Source organism: Rana temporaria, chromosome 1 (assembly GCF_905171775.1).
Source record: "Rana temporaria chromosome 1, aRanTem1.1, whole genome shotgun sequence".
NCBI classification, from domain to species: Eukaryota; Metazoa; Chordata; class Amphibia; order Anura; family Ranidae; genus Rana; species Rana temporaria.
The window spans coordinates 316,410,541-316,424,782 of NC_053489.1; the positions used below are offsets into that span (position 1 = coordinate 316,410,541).

The 14,242-nt window shown below is 38.7% G+C and overlaps 1 protein-coding gene across 1 annotated transcript in view; it reads right to left on the reverse strand.

The window, feature by feature from the left end:
- Positions 1-4,471: 4,471 nt before the first annotated feature.
- Positions 4,472-14,242, reverse strand: part of TMEM38B (transmembrane protein 38B) — a 60,463-nt gene continuing 50,692 nt past the window's right edge. The window contains exons 4-6 of the mRNA XM_040359208.1: positions 9,101-9,188; positions 8,241-8,358; positions 4,472-5,803 (exon numbers count right to left, since the gene is read on the reverse strand). Of these exons, the coding sequence (XP_040215142.1) occupies positions 5,561-5,803; positions 8,241-8,358; positions 9,101-9,188 (449 nt within the window). The 3' untranslated portion in view covers positions 4,472-5,560. The remainder of the gene's footprint in view (positions 5,804-8,240; positions 8,359-9,100; positions 9,189-14,242) is intronic.

A 14,242-nucleotide genomic window follows, 5' to 3' on the forward strand; every position in this document is an offset into this window, starting at 1 on the left:
ACGTCCCTGTGCCCAGCAATGCCATTCTGCCGACGTATATCGTCGTGCGGCGGTCCTTAAGTGGTTAATCATCACCCATGTGAGTTGCTAAATGTTGTACCTTTATTAAATGTAACCATATTGCTACACTTAGAGGTGCCTCTCTTTTCTTTTATACTCTAGCTTCTGCTGGATTTTGCTTTTAATCCCCATTGGGGATGGACATTCTATGGTTACACAACTTATCACATTGCTATAATCTTTTTATATGGACTATAAACTGAAGGACCTATGAATAAATGGTTGTAGAACAAATCATTTGAGTTTCCATTATTTCTTATGGGAAAATTTGCTTTGATATACAAGTGCTTTGAATTGCAAAGATGCTTCCGGGACAAATTATGCTTGCAATCCAAGGTTTTACTGTATATGAAAAATGTATTCCCAACCTGAAGCATCCCTTCTAAAATAACACCTTAAAAGGAGCACTATTGCAAAAAATATTGTTTTCTGATAATTGTACATGGTCATTTTCTGTAATAATTAATAATAGTATTCAGAACATTACTTTTTAGTTCAAATACCTTTATTATTTTTTCCTCCAGTTATTACTTCTTTTAAACCTAGGGTAATCAAAACCTTTGTGACCTGACCACACTTGAAAGTCTTGATATGCAGCAATAAACTTAACAATAACTTATTAAAGCGGTAGTGAATTAGTTTTGTGGACTTGTACCTACAGGTAAGCCCATAATAAGACTTACCTATAGGTACATTGATCATCAACTAATGCAACCAGTGACGGCACCAGCGCATGCACTCTGACGGTCTGGCATACCATGTTGGCCCATCAGATCCCTGCGCCAGAGCCAACTGCTCCTGCGTGCATGCACGGGAGCGACGTCATCTCGGCCCCAGCCACTCATATCCGGCATTTACTGTTATAAATTCTTTCCGGCTGGCGCATATCCCCCCCGGATCTTCAATTACTTCTAACTAGAATGGGTTATCTTCCTGTCTCCCTTACTGTACCCTCCACTTATCTTGATTTCAAAAGTCACTGCTAGGTTCTGCTAGATTTTAGTTAGTGGTATCAGAATCAAAGGGGGCTGAATACAAATGCACGCCACACTTTTCAGATATTTATTTGTAAAAAAAAAAAAAATTTAAAACCATTTATATTTTTCCTTCCACTTCACAATTAGGTGCCCCTTTGTGTTGGTCTATCAAATAAAATCCCAGTAAAATACATTTACGTTTTTGGTTGTAACATGACAAAATGTTGAAAATGTCAAGGGGTATGAATAATTTTTTAAGGCACTGTATATGACTAATACAGAAGGTCTTAGCAGGCAATAATGCCTTTTGAGGGATGGATAGATATATTTCATCTGCTTTTATGTAATGTTTTTGACCTATGTACCAATAAACTTTCTGTAATGCTGTATAAATCGAGTTGATGTGCAATAAATTTTTGGGATTATGTATAGCAGCTTATGTGGTACTAGAACTATCAGGTTATGCTTAATATGTGCTAAAAAAGTAGTGCACACTCAATAAAAGTGCATGGAAAAAATCAACCTAAAAATTCTAATTGAGTCTAATTGAAGCTCCCTTACTACCTGGAAACGTGTCTGTTCCATAGAAACAAATTCAAAGGTAGAAAAATGGATAGAGACACAAGAAATTTTCAAATAAGATGAGAATTCCCATCCTACCCAGAAATTTTCAAATAAGATGAGAATTCCCATCCTACCCAGAAACAAGCAATAGAAAATTATATCTGTTAGATCAATTGTGTGTAGTCCAAATTCGGAGTCTGACGGAAAACAAACAAGTACTGAGGGACAGTACAAAAGAAAAGACAATTTCCATAAACCCCCACAATCCCATAGGGGGGAAATGGTTGGTGTCAGTGGAAAGTGCAATTTTTTTTTATAAATACCAGTTTTTAAAGAATAATGCAATAAATAATCGGTCCTCCTCTTTACCTTTACTTTACCTGTGAACCGCGGGTCCATGGGAAGGTGTTATGCCGCGTACACACGATCAGTCCATCCGATGAGAACGGACCAATGGACCGTTTTCATCGGTTAACCGATGAAGCTGACTGATGGTCCGTCGCGCCTACACACCATCGGTTAAAAAAACTATCGTGTCAGAACGCGGTGACGTAAAACACAATGACGTGCTGAAAAAAACAAAGTTCAATGCTTCCAAGCATGCATCGACTTGATTCTGAGCATGCGTGGATTTTTAACCGATGGTCGTGCCTACTAACGATCGGTTTTGTCCTATCGGTTAGGAAGCCATCGGTTAATTTTAAAAACAAGTTGCCTTTTTTTTAACCGATGGTTGACTAACCAATGGCGCCAACACACGATCGGTTTTGACCGATGAAAACGGTCCATCAGACCATTCTCATCGTGTGTACTGTGTACATGGCATAACAGATCGATGCCTTTCATCTGAGGGCTGTACACATGCCTATTGACCTTTGAGGTCTGGCAAGAACCCATTAATGTTCCTTCCCTCTTTTATCCATTTTTGTTCTATAATCATCAGCTCTTTGCCGTTACACTTTTTCTTTTAACAGTAGAAAATGTATTTCTTCTTAGGTACAGGTATTTATGTATTGCTTTTACTATTTCACACACAAATATCACAAAAAAAATAATCACTTTCACAAATGTATATAAAAAAAAAAAAAAAAGTAGTGTTGCAAAACTATAGCTATTTATTGAAGTGTCATTCATTTGATGAGTTCAGTGAGAAATTTCAAAAAAGTCACAATTTGAATATCAAACAATACAAACAGCAACTTGCTTACAATAGTATGACAACAATTATCTCATTAGCTAGTAGAAAATTGAATTAGAATTAGGTTTTAAAGAACTAAATTACAATATAAAAATCAAAAATTTAATTGCCTAGCTAAAAAGTTTTACAGAGTATTTAATTTAATACACACTGTAACGTAATTGATAAAATGCTATTTGTAAGTCATTTGCTTACTTTAAATATTCAGAAAACGTATTGCTTACTTTTCTGGAAATGGATATGTGCCTAGGTAGATGTTTTAGAAACCCCACACCACAATAAAAGAAGGCCAAGAAAAATAATAAGCACATTGACATTTGCATCTTTTTTTAAAAAGCATACATACTGTAGATGCAATGTTGAAGTAGTAATTTTCCCCTTTTCATTTTCTATCTTCTTATAAATTTTTTAATTAAAATTTAATCAGATCTTTTTGTCAGTTTTAGCACCGTATGAATGGGACATTGTTTTAATGTTCCATAATTTTCCCTTCCTTTGGATGAGGTATGAGCTTTTAAGAATCTGATTAAGTTTAAATAGTTGAAAATTATACTGAACAAGCCTGGGTATAATCAAACAACTGATTCTAATTATCCCTTATTTAGAATGACATAGGTCAAGAGGTACAATTCCACACCTGTGACTGCACATTTCATTATCTTCCACACCATGAAAATTATTTGAAAAAATATATAATTTTTGTATGTGCCGTAAAATTATTGAAGTTCCTTAAGGGACAAAGGCTTCAGACACAATTAATTATACTGCTGTAAACAAAGAAGGTGGGGGTTGGGTGTAAGATAATCATGACCCTACATAGGTACAATCCCATAGAAAACTGTGCAAAAAATTATACTGCTGCCTACAGGAGGGTTTGGGCACTGTCCTAATTGAGGTGAAGGAAGGTGGCTCTGGGTCTCAACATTACATTTTTTGTGCAAGATCAGGAAAGGTTCTTTATAAGGCAATCTGCTAGCTGGCCTTGCAGAGGTGATAGCGACTATTCAGATGCCATGGAGTCACAGCTGGTGGCAGAAGAGAGACTACATGAGAGACAACCTCATTAATACTAACACTTATAGGTAAAAGTTGCCCAGCTATGACTAAGCATCTATCCATGATGTGAAACATGTTAGCTTTTTTGTCCCCTATGTCCTTTTTTACCATTGATTGCAGTGTTGCATGATTTTTTGGATGTTATACAGCTTTGGATTTTATCCTTTGTTTATTTTGTTTCAATAAATCGCCTATCAGAGTGGGGCAGTCCAGGAACATTTCTTTTTTCCCACAGGTAAAAGTTGATCCAGGGAATATCCAATTGGCTGTCGGAGGGCATCAGGAAGAATTTTTTTTTGCCTTCCTCTGCATCAACTGTGTATATAAGATTGTGAATATGGGATTGTATTTTTTTTTTCCGTTTTATTGGTTGAACTAGATGGACTTTTACACTTTAGCTAGTGATGCAGTACTGAACTGCTCAGCCGGTTATGCCTTTTCATGTAGAGTTAATAATAATAGGATTTAACAATAGCACTCAGCAGTTCTAATGTAGTATATCCCAATGTTCAGACCATATGGCCAACTCATCAATAAGTCTACAGAGACTGCATTACACCAGATACTACTATGCCATGGCTCGAAACCTGGAACGCACTCTGCAACCAACACAGTACATGAACGTCTGGAAGGCACCACAAGTAGAGCCCAGTGACTGAAAGTCACATTCCAAGCCGATCTCACATTTTCTGTCCAGTGGAGTCCAGGTGTGGACACTACCAAAGTACCAGAGAATACATCGAATCAAAGACCAGCTCAAGCGGCCAGTCAAAGTCTTGAATAGAACAAAAAATTATCTTGAAAAAATACGAAATGGCTAGCAAGTCCGTTAAGCTTTTCTCAGTGAAGATGTCAATCCTATAAGGCAGTGGTCATCAACCCTGTCCTCAGGGCCCACTAACAGGCCAGGTTTTTTGTATTACCTTGGGAAGATGCAGACTAGAATGCTGCAATCACTGAGCAGCAAATGATATCACCTGTGATGTATTTCAGTTCTCTTGCAAACCTGGCATGTTAGTGAGCCCTGTAGACAGGGTTGATGACCACGGCTCTGAGGACACTAGCAACAAATGAGGCATACTAGGAGTGTGAGAGATTATACCAGTTTAGTCACTTTTTATGTTGCCATTGTACAAATTCTCCTGTAGGTGGCTGTAAAATCAACTGTTTCTCAATCCTGTGTCCCATAATGAACTAGAAGAAATTTGTAGTTTGCGCTTTCTCTATTCATATACTGCTATAACTAAAAGATATGATGAAATTTCCTGTTAAATTGGAGAAGTACATTTTTTCACAGAATGGTTTATAGGAGTAGATGTGGCCAGCATGGCATATTTACCCTTTTAGAACTTGTAGGGAATAAATATAAGCATTGTGTAATATGGTACATTGTTTCACATTAAATACAACAAAGGGAACTGGTAACAATCAAAGATGTATCATCTTGTATAATTCAGCAGAAGGCAAATCCCAAGAGCCAAAAAGCCAAAACAGCTGCAGTACAAGTTTTTAAAATGTTTCTATTGTCATCACCTAAAACGTTGAACTGACTGGCTCTGGAAAGAATCTGACCTCCCATAGTATAAATACAACCTGAACAAGCCCAATGCATTTCACATTTCAATCATCACAAGCATATCATATTTTGTGCTTTAACAATTGGCAGCAAGTAATTCTGTATTAACACCAAGTATTTCCAGGTTTATCAGTCAGTTTCAGTAATTTTTTTAACAGGTCTTCTTCTTGTGGATCCACTGGGCTCTGAAATTTTCTCGCTAACTCCTTCCTTGTTGGGTTTTTCTTTTACTTCTGGTTCCACTTTGTCTTTGGTTGAAGGTCTTTTTTCAGCTGTTGTTGGGACTTTCTGCAGCTCGAATAACCAGCGACTCATAATGTTTTCAATGGGTTGAAGTGGAGAAGTGGAGGTCTGTGTTAGCATCATGGTAACCTAAACATAGAACCAAGGTGTAAGCTTATGTCTGACATAGAATATCTTATTTATAGACCGGAATACATTATTTATTTTTTTCAGAAGAGATATTGAATTACAGACTTAAAACAGACCGAATACTTACAAGACACAGCAGTGGCCAAGATTTGCAAAACAGGGCAATATTCAAATACAGGCTAGACAAAAGGCACACATTTACTATGAACTTGAACCTTTTATAAATGTGTTCTGTAGAGATTGGAAGTAAGATTGTTCTTTAATACATGTTTCTGACCTGGTCTAAAAGGTGATCTAATTTTAAGACATAAAAGTACAAAGACAATTTTATTGCAATTCTATGCTGCAATAATTTCAGATACCTATAGTTCATGATGCCATATTGGTTCCACCCAAAGTAACATTTAAGATATTGTCTGGCAGCTTATATATGATATACACATGCGTTAGCAAAGGGAAACATCATGTTCTAGAATGTTATCTTGTGTTATAAGATATAAAAGTAGCTTATCTTTCAGAGTATGTATTGATATGTTTTGGATTTGTGTTTTCGGTACCATGGCTGTATTTTGTACTCTGATTTTCCTTTTCACCAATAATAAAAAAAAACTTATTAACATTCTAGAACAAGGGATAAGTTATAGACCAGGGTCAAAATTCTACACACCTTAAAAGAAAAATGGCCATAGTGTTTTTCTTACTATCAGCTTTCATCACAGAGTCGATCCCGCCTTTGGAAGGATCCCAAACATATTGCTGTGATCCACCCAGCTGACTGACAGCTGGCTCTACCTCTTAATGCCATGCTGAGAGCCAAAGCCAGCTGTGCCACCTCTCCCACCCCCTCCTGCCTGGTGCTCCAACTGAGACCTGTAGGGACAGACATGGGACAGCTGCATCATCACACCAATGTTGTTTCATAGAGGTGAGTTACTGGAGCTGAAAAACAACCTACAGAATAAGCCTGTGTTTTTCATGCAATTAGGGGTATTTTTTTATTTATTTATTTTACACAGAAACTAGGAAGGGAGGAGAGGGTACTTGGTTTTGCAACAGTGATCTGACTGGAAGTTCACCTCTGTCCTCCCCCCACAGCCTTCTGCTGGGCCATTCACAAAGCACAGCTCACACATGTGCAGTAGTAAACTGGCTGTGATGGCTGAAGGCTTCACTACCGGTTTCCCTTACTTACGATGCCTCCATCTGGATCCAAAGCCGATTGAAGAATTGGCTAGGGTGAGGACATCCCTGAATCCCTGGACAGGTAAGGTCCTTATATTAAAAGTCATCAGCAACAGTATTTGTAAACTTTTTTTTTTTGTGGGGGGGGGGGGGGGGGTTAATCTTTAAACACCAAGTGTGAGTGTTTTTAATAAATCTCTGTTCATTATTTTATCCTAAACAAAGCTCTTTGTATATAGCATGGGAACTGTATTACTGAAAAATGTATGCTGCTTTATTCTTACAGAGGTTGTAAAGGTAAAAAAAATTCACTTACCTCATCCTTGGATTTTGCTTTTAAATGTCCTTATTTCTTTTGGGAAATCCTCACTTCCTGTTCTTCTGTCTGTAACTACACACAGTAATGCAAGGCTTTCTCCCTGGTGTGGAGAAAGCCTCTTGAGGGGGGAGGGGGCGATCAAGGAAAGTCAGGACACTCTCTACTTTGCAAATAGAGAAAGGAGCTGTGTGTTAGTGGGCGTCTTGACACTCCTGCTCGCCCCACACCAGGGAGAAAGTCTTGCATTACTGTGTGTAGTTAGTTACAGACAGAAGAACAGAAAGTGAGTATTTCTCAGAAGAAATAAGGACATTTAAAAGCAAAATCAAAGAATGAGGTAAGTGAAGGAGGACTGCACCAAGGTAAAGGAAGCTATTTAGGGAAACACATTTTTACCTTTACAACCCCATTAATAAGGAAGTTATTTATATCCAGGTAAAGAAGAGGTAATATCCAGGGTGGTAACAAAATGGTAGGTAAACTATATTCAGTGTCCTCAAGCAAACTTAGATTAATAAAACACTTTTGTAGTAATGATATTTGTTGCACACATTTTTATAAAATTGAGGCTTTCCTATATGCTAAACTCTCAAAAGATCAAAATTATTAAAACCCCTAGTAGTATCTGCTTTGTTGCAGTACAATAATGCATTAAGTATATGCCTTCTTCATTCTCCAGATATTTGCTCTGGTGATTTTAAATGAAATGGAGTCTTTTAGGCCATGTAAATCTTTAGACTCTACAGACAGAAGTAAAAAATCCCTTGGCAAGCAAACATATCCTATATTACACAGTATATACAAAAAAAAGGAAGTTATGTTAAACTAAAACTCATCTTCAATCTTCTGTACATATACAAAAAAGCAGGTCAACTCAAGCAAATTTTCAGTGGAGTAAAAGCCTTCTTAAAAACAATGGACTGTCACCATACCTACCTTTGTAGTAATTAGAAACATGGTGTAGAGAAATATAAGGTGGTATCTTGCTATTGGTAGAAGCTGAATTTGTTGCAGTGTAAACAAAACTGCTCCAAGTAAACTGATTTTAACAGGGCTGAAAACAAAGCGGAGGACCAAAGATTACAAAAAACACTAAAATAATGCTATACATATATTTTTCGTAGTTATTTTTACTCAATGGATGCTGACTAGGTATACAACAGAAATAGCCCAATCAGAGAACACTAAAAGCATTACTGACAACCTGGCTTCTGAAATTAGAACTTGAATTGTCCTGTGGGTCTTGGAACTAAAACATTTCCACTGACAGCATTCAGTGCAGGGAAGCTGTGCCCATAAAAGGATGACAGAGGGCAAACAACTAGTCACCAGTAAATCCTGGGCTTCCTGCAGCTGATCTTTCCCCAGTACAGACTTACCATTCCTTGTTCTAAACTGTACCTTTGTGTGGAGGTGGCCATGTAGGTAGAGGCAGGGCTTTGCCAGGGCCTCCAAGCAGATCAGTGAGCAGAATATCTTTCCTTACAGAAGAGGCATGCACTTGTTTCTTCTACAATAAAAGTCTACCTGCCAACAATATTTTGAATTAGGTCTATAATTCTGCTTTGCCCATAAAACATAACCTAATTCTTACACACAAGAAGACTAAACATAACCTTAACCCATAACTTCTAATAACTACCCTAAAAAGCTGGACTCGATTTGCTGCAAATGAATTGGCACTGCATACAGCCAGTCACAAACCCAGACACAACTGGTTCACCTCAGTTGCTATTTAAAGACCAGTTCAAACACTAAAATTAAAATGAAAAACATAAAAAGATACAATGACTTACAATGACATTTTCAGTAGTTCATTGTTCTCAGGTTTCCAGATACCTCGGACTAGTTGCTCAAAGTTAGAAATCAGACCACCTCCTGCAGCTGGAAACAAACATGCATTTTATTTAAAACAAACGGCCAAATTATTGCTTTGTGCATCATAAAATGTAAAAACTAATGCCGCGTACACACGATCATTTTTCGGCTTGTAAAAAGCAACATTTTTCAGCCTCTCGAAAAAACAAAAGTTTTTTCCAACTTAATCATTAAAATGATCTTGCCTACACAACGATCGTGAAAAAAAATGCTCTAGCAAAGCACGGTGACGTACAACACCTACGACGGCACTATAAAGGGGAAGTTCCATGTGGAGGACGCCACCCTTGGGGCTGCTTTTGCTGATTTCATGTTTGTAAAAGACGATTCACGCTTTTCTGTCTGTTACAGTGTGATGAATGTGCTTACTCCATTACGAACGGTAGTTTTACCAGAACGAGCGCTCCCGTTTTATAACTTGCTTCTGAGCATGCGCGTGTTTTTCACGTCGTTAAAGCCCACACACGATCATTTTTTACAACCAGAAAAAACGACATTGTTTAAAACGTCGTTAAAAAATAGAGCATTTTCGGTCGTTTTTCAGAACCCGAAAAATGCTCTGAAGAGCACACACGATAATTTTAAATGACATTTTTAAAAAAAATATAATTTTTATGGGTTGTAAAAAGCGTTGTGTGTATGCGGCGTTAGGATACCAGTAATTGCCTAACAATAACAAGTGTTGTTTCTAATTTGGAGCATAATTTGCGATGCTTAGGACATTTATGACCTCCTAGAATAAGCCAATTGTAGGTTGTAGTCCAAAGCAGCACACAAAATTAGGTTGTGGAGTTAGCACATTCACATGTATTATGCAAGATTCTATGCCACTAAGCTGCCAGCCAGTGCAATCCATCTGGGTATTCCTTGTTGATGTCCCTGTATAGTTTGGGTATTTTAAGCTTAGTGCTTACAATTCACCTACTCTGAGTCTGTACACCTAGTACCAAATTCCTAGCAGAGAAAGTACCAACTCAGAGCATCTTTTTCGATGTCTCTACTACAGGCCTTAGAATACTCTGTGTTGTCTGATGACTAAACTCACTGTCTGACTTAGGTATGAAGTAGGAAAGATAACAGCTGGCACAGGAGGGCAAGAATTATAAAGCCAAAACTATGTAGTTAAAAATACTTATTGCACAAGAATGTTCTCAGCTCTTTGGAAAATCCAATTATTTCCTTTTTCTATGGAGAACAAAGATGAATCAAAATATGAGCACACTATCACCAATGAGTGAGAACCATCACAGTGAGCTCCAATCACAATGAGCCAGGAAGATATTTTTCCGCATTTCCCTCTTGGGCCCCATACACACGAGAGGATCGATCCACTGAAATTTATCGGCGGGCCGGTTTCAGCGGATAGATCCCCTGGTGTGTACAACCCAGCGGATATTTATCCGCGGATTTTTTTCGGCCCGATTGATTTCCAGCGGATCAACATTTCTTAGCATGCTAAGAAATCTATCCGCTGGAATCCAGTCCAGCGGATTGATCCGCTGGTCTGTACAGACACAGCGGATCAATCCGTCCGATTACATCCCTTGAATGCGTCGTAATGATTCGACGCATGCGTGGAATTCCTTATATTACAGCGTCGCGCACGTCGCCGCGGCATCATCGCGGCGACGGCGCGACACGTCACCGCGGAGGGAATTCCGCTGGGATTTTGATCTCATGGTTAGTACAACCATGAGATCAAAATCCGCCAATCGATCCTCTCGTGTGTACTAGGCCTTAGGAAGATATAGGGGGGAAAAAAAAGCAAATTATACAGTAATAAGTAAACAAATTTGCTAAGTTATGGTTCTCTAATAATGTATTCATTAGAAAGGTTCAAAATAAAATGCCTCTGTTAATACTTCTATTTATATAAACAGCAGTGATTGGTTTGGTGACCCCAACCCCAGCAAAACAAAGAGGACACTACAGCAGGTATGTTCTGGAGATGTACGAGTATGCAACACTTCGACCCTAACAATTACCCAACATGACGAAGAAGGCAAAAACAGAGAACATCAGTCCACCTCTAACCTCCAATCACAGCCTTTATTAGGGGCTCATTTACAGCAAATAAAAGCCCCAGACAGATCATAATAAGACTCTTCACCGGGCCCACTTCAAAGCTTTCACCTCCAACAAATATACAAAAATCTTTGACCACTCTGAAATTAAACAGAAGGTCCACAGGGCTTGCTAACGAACTGTTACTAAAGAGACAATCACAGCAAAGAGTGACAAAGCTTAAAACTTCCCATGAAACAAATTAGCAACAATCTACCTTTATGTAACCCCACTTTGATGATCATAGTAAGAGGTATATGAGCACCAAAAGATAGGAAAGTGATGTCAGCAGAGGTGCCCAAATGTGAAAGCCGAGAAATGGATTCAACATTGATTCGATATTTATTGCTCACAAAATAGTATAAAACACAATCAATGCGATTTGTGGCACTACACTGGCCACTTTCTCAGGATGGTGCATAAAACACTTTGAACAGCTATAAACATCTGTGATTTGTCCCTCGTGCTGCTTGTGAGTGTGCTGGAAGCAGGTAGAAGAAATAACAGGTTTAGAGAGATCCCAGAATCCTCTGGCGCAGATGACATAAAAAACATCATGCGCCAATTTCAACTGAAATAAATAAAACCCTCCTGACGCTCAAATAGAAATGGATAGGACACATTGGACTCTAGCCCCACTGGCCCGGACAAGACTTTTTTCTTATGAGGCACAGCGACAACCCCCTTTTTGTAAAAACAGACATTACAAGTATTACCTGGTCAAACCATGCTCCATTCACGATACTGCTATAATTTAATAAGACCATGTCCCTCATGTATGACACTGGTGTCTAATAAAAGTTTACTACAAAACACATAAATATTAGAAAAAAACATAACCAAAGAGATAGACCCTTTACTTCTACACAAACACTAACGCTACACTGTTAAAGCAAAGGCCAATCTGTCTTATTGATCTTCCATGGATAAGAATGTGGATACCTTCAGGCTCTAAAAGATTAACGCCTAGGGGTAAAACAAATCTCAATGCCCGAGCACAATTTTGCAAGTATTGACATGTGTTAGTAAAACTGTACAAATCGACTACTTAGTGTATCCAGATGGATTATATCTGGCTTTTTTTCCAGGACAAATTGGGCTTTCTTTTGGTGGTAAATGATAACTGATGTCTCCTGATTTTCTTTTTTTTTATTATCAAAGAAAAACTGGGCCAAAATAGTAAAAAAAAAATGTTTTTAATTTAGCTGTAAATGGTAAGGAATATCCCATCCAATGCAGTGCACACTGTGGCCCGGATTCAGATACAAATGCGTATTGTTATGCTGGCGTAGCGTATCTCATATACGCTACGCCGCCGTAACTTTGAGAGGCAAGTCCTGTATTCAGAAAGAACTTGTGCCTAACGTTACGGCGGCGTAGCGTATATTGGCCGGCGTAAGCCCGCGTAATTCAAAATAGGCTGTAGGGGGCGTGTTGTATGCTAATTTGCCATGACCCCACGTAATTGACGTTCTTAACGAACGATGCATGCGCCGCCCGTGAAAATATCCCAGTGCGCATGCTCCAAATTACGCCGCAAATAGTCAATGCTTTAGACGTGAACGTAACTTACGCACAGCCCTATTCGCGTACGACTTACGCAAACGACGTAAAATTCGACGCTGGCCTGACGTCCATACTTAACATGGGCTACGCCTCATAGAGCAGGGGTAACTTTACGCCAGAAAAAGCCTTACGCAAACGACGTAAAAAAATGCGCCGGGCGGACGTACGTTTCTGAATCGGCGTATCTACCTAATTTGCATATTCAACGCGGAAGTCTTGGGAAGCGCCTCTAGCGGTCAGTGTAAATATTGCACCCTAAGATACGATGGCATAGGAGACTTACGCCGCTCTTATCTAGGCAACATTGAGGCGTATCTGATTCTATGAATCAGGCGCCGAGATGCGACGGCCCGCATTCGGAGTTACGACGGCGTATCTGGAGATACGCCGACGTAACTCCTTTCTGAATCCGGGCCTATATATGTGCTTTCAGGCAGCTGAGTAAGGGCTTGTGTCTCCTTCTCCCAAGGCAGCGTCTTTGCACTGTATAGCCCTGTACACACGATCGGTTTGTCCAATGAAAACAGACTGATGGACTGTTTTCATCGGACAAACTGATCCTGTGTGGGTCCCATCGGTTTGATTTCCATCGGTGAAAAAAATAGAACATGGTTTTAAATTTTTCCTATGAATAAAAAAATGATAGAAAAATCCGATCGTCTGTATGGAACTCCATCTGTCAAAAATCCACACATGCTCAGAATCAAGTCGACGCATGCTTGGAAGCATTGAACTTCATTTTTTTTGGCTTGTCGTGGTGTTGTACGTCACCGCGTTTGGACACGATCGGATTTTTGACTGATGGTGTGTAGGCAAGACTGGTGAAAGTCAGCTTCATCGGATATCCGACGAAAAAATCCATCGGATTAGATTCCTTCAGATATCCGATCGTGTGTACAGGGCTTATGAGTTTTTTTACTTTTTGGGGGATGTACACATGATGAGATGAAGATTTCTGTGGAAGTTGTGGAAACAAACACTGAAGTGAAAGCACTGTTGGACGGTACAGAGGACACAAATGCACATGATCAGAAAGTCGTACAAAAAAAAATACAACTTTCAAAGCAATCGTATGATAATCGGATCATTACTACACAGCTTTCCTCCAAAATTTTCCAAAGGGACAAACTTGAAAATGTTTCTCATACAATACCAGATCGTATGATTTTTATTTTTTTAATCAGTACAGTTTTAGTTCCGAAAATACAATACAAAATACATTACAACACATGACATCACTTCCAAAATTTTAATTCTGTCGTAAAAGGATTTTTGTACTTTAGTAAACTCCTATTTTTCGATCCAGAAACTAGCACAAAAAAAAAAAAAGAAGAAGAAATGGACGATCATTTGTCCAATAATCTCATTGTGTGTACTAGGCTTTAGACCAATTTTGATACATGTGGGTCAGAAAATCCAAAAAGTGTGGG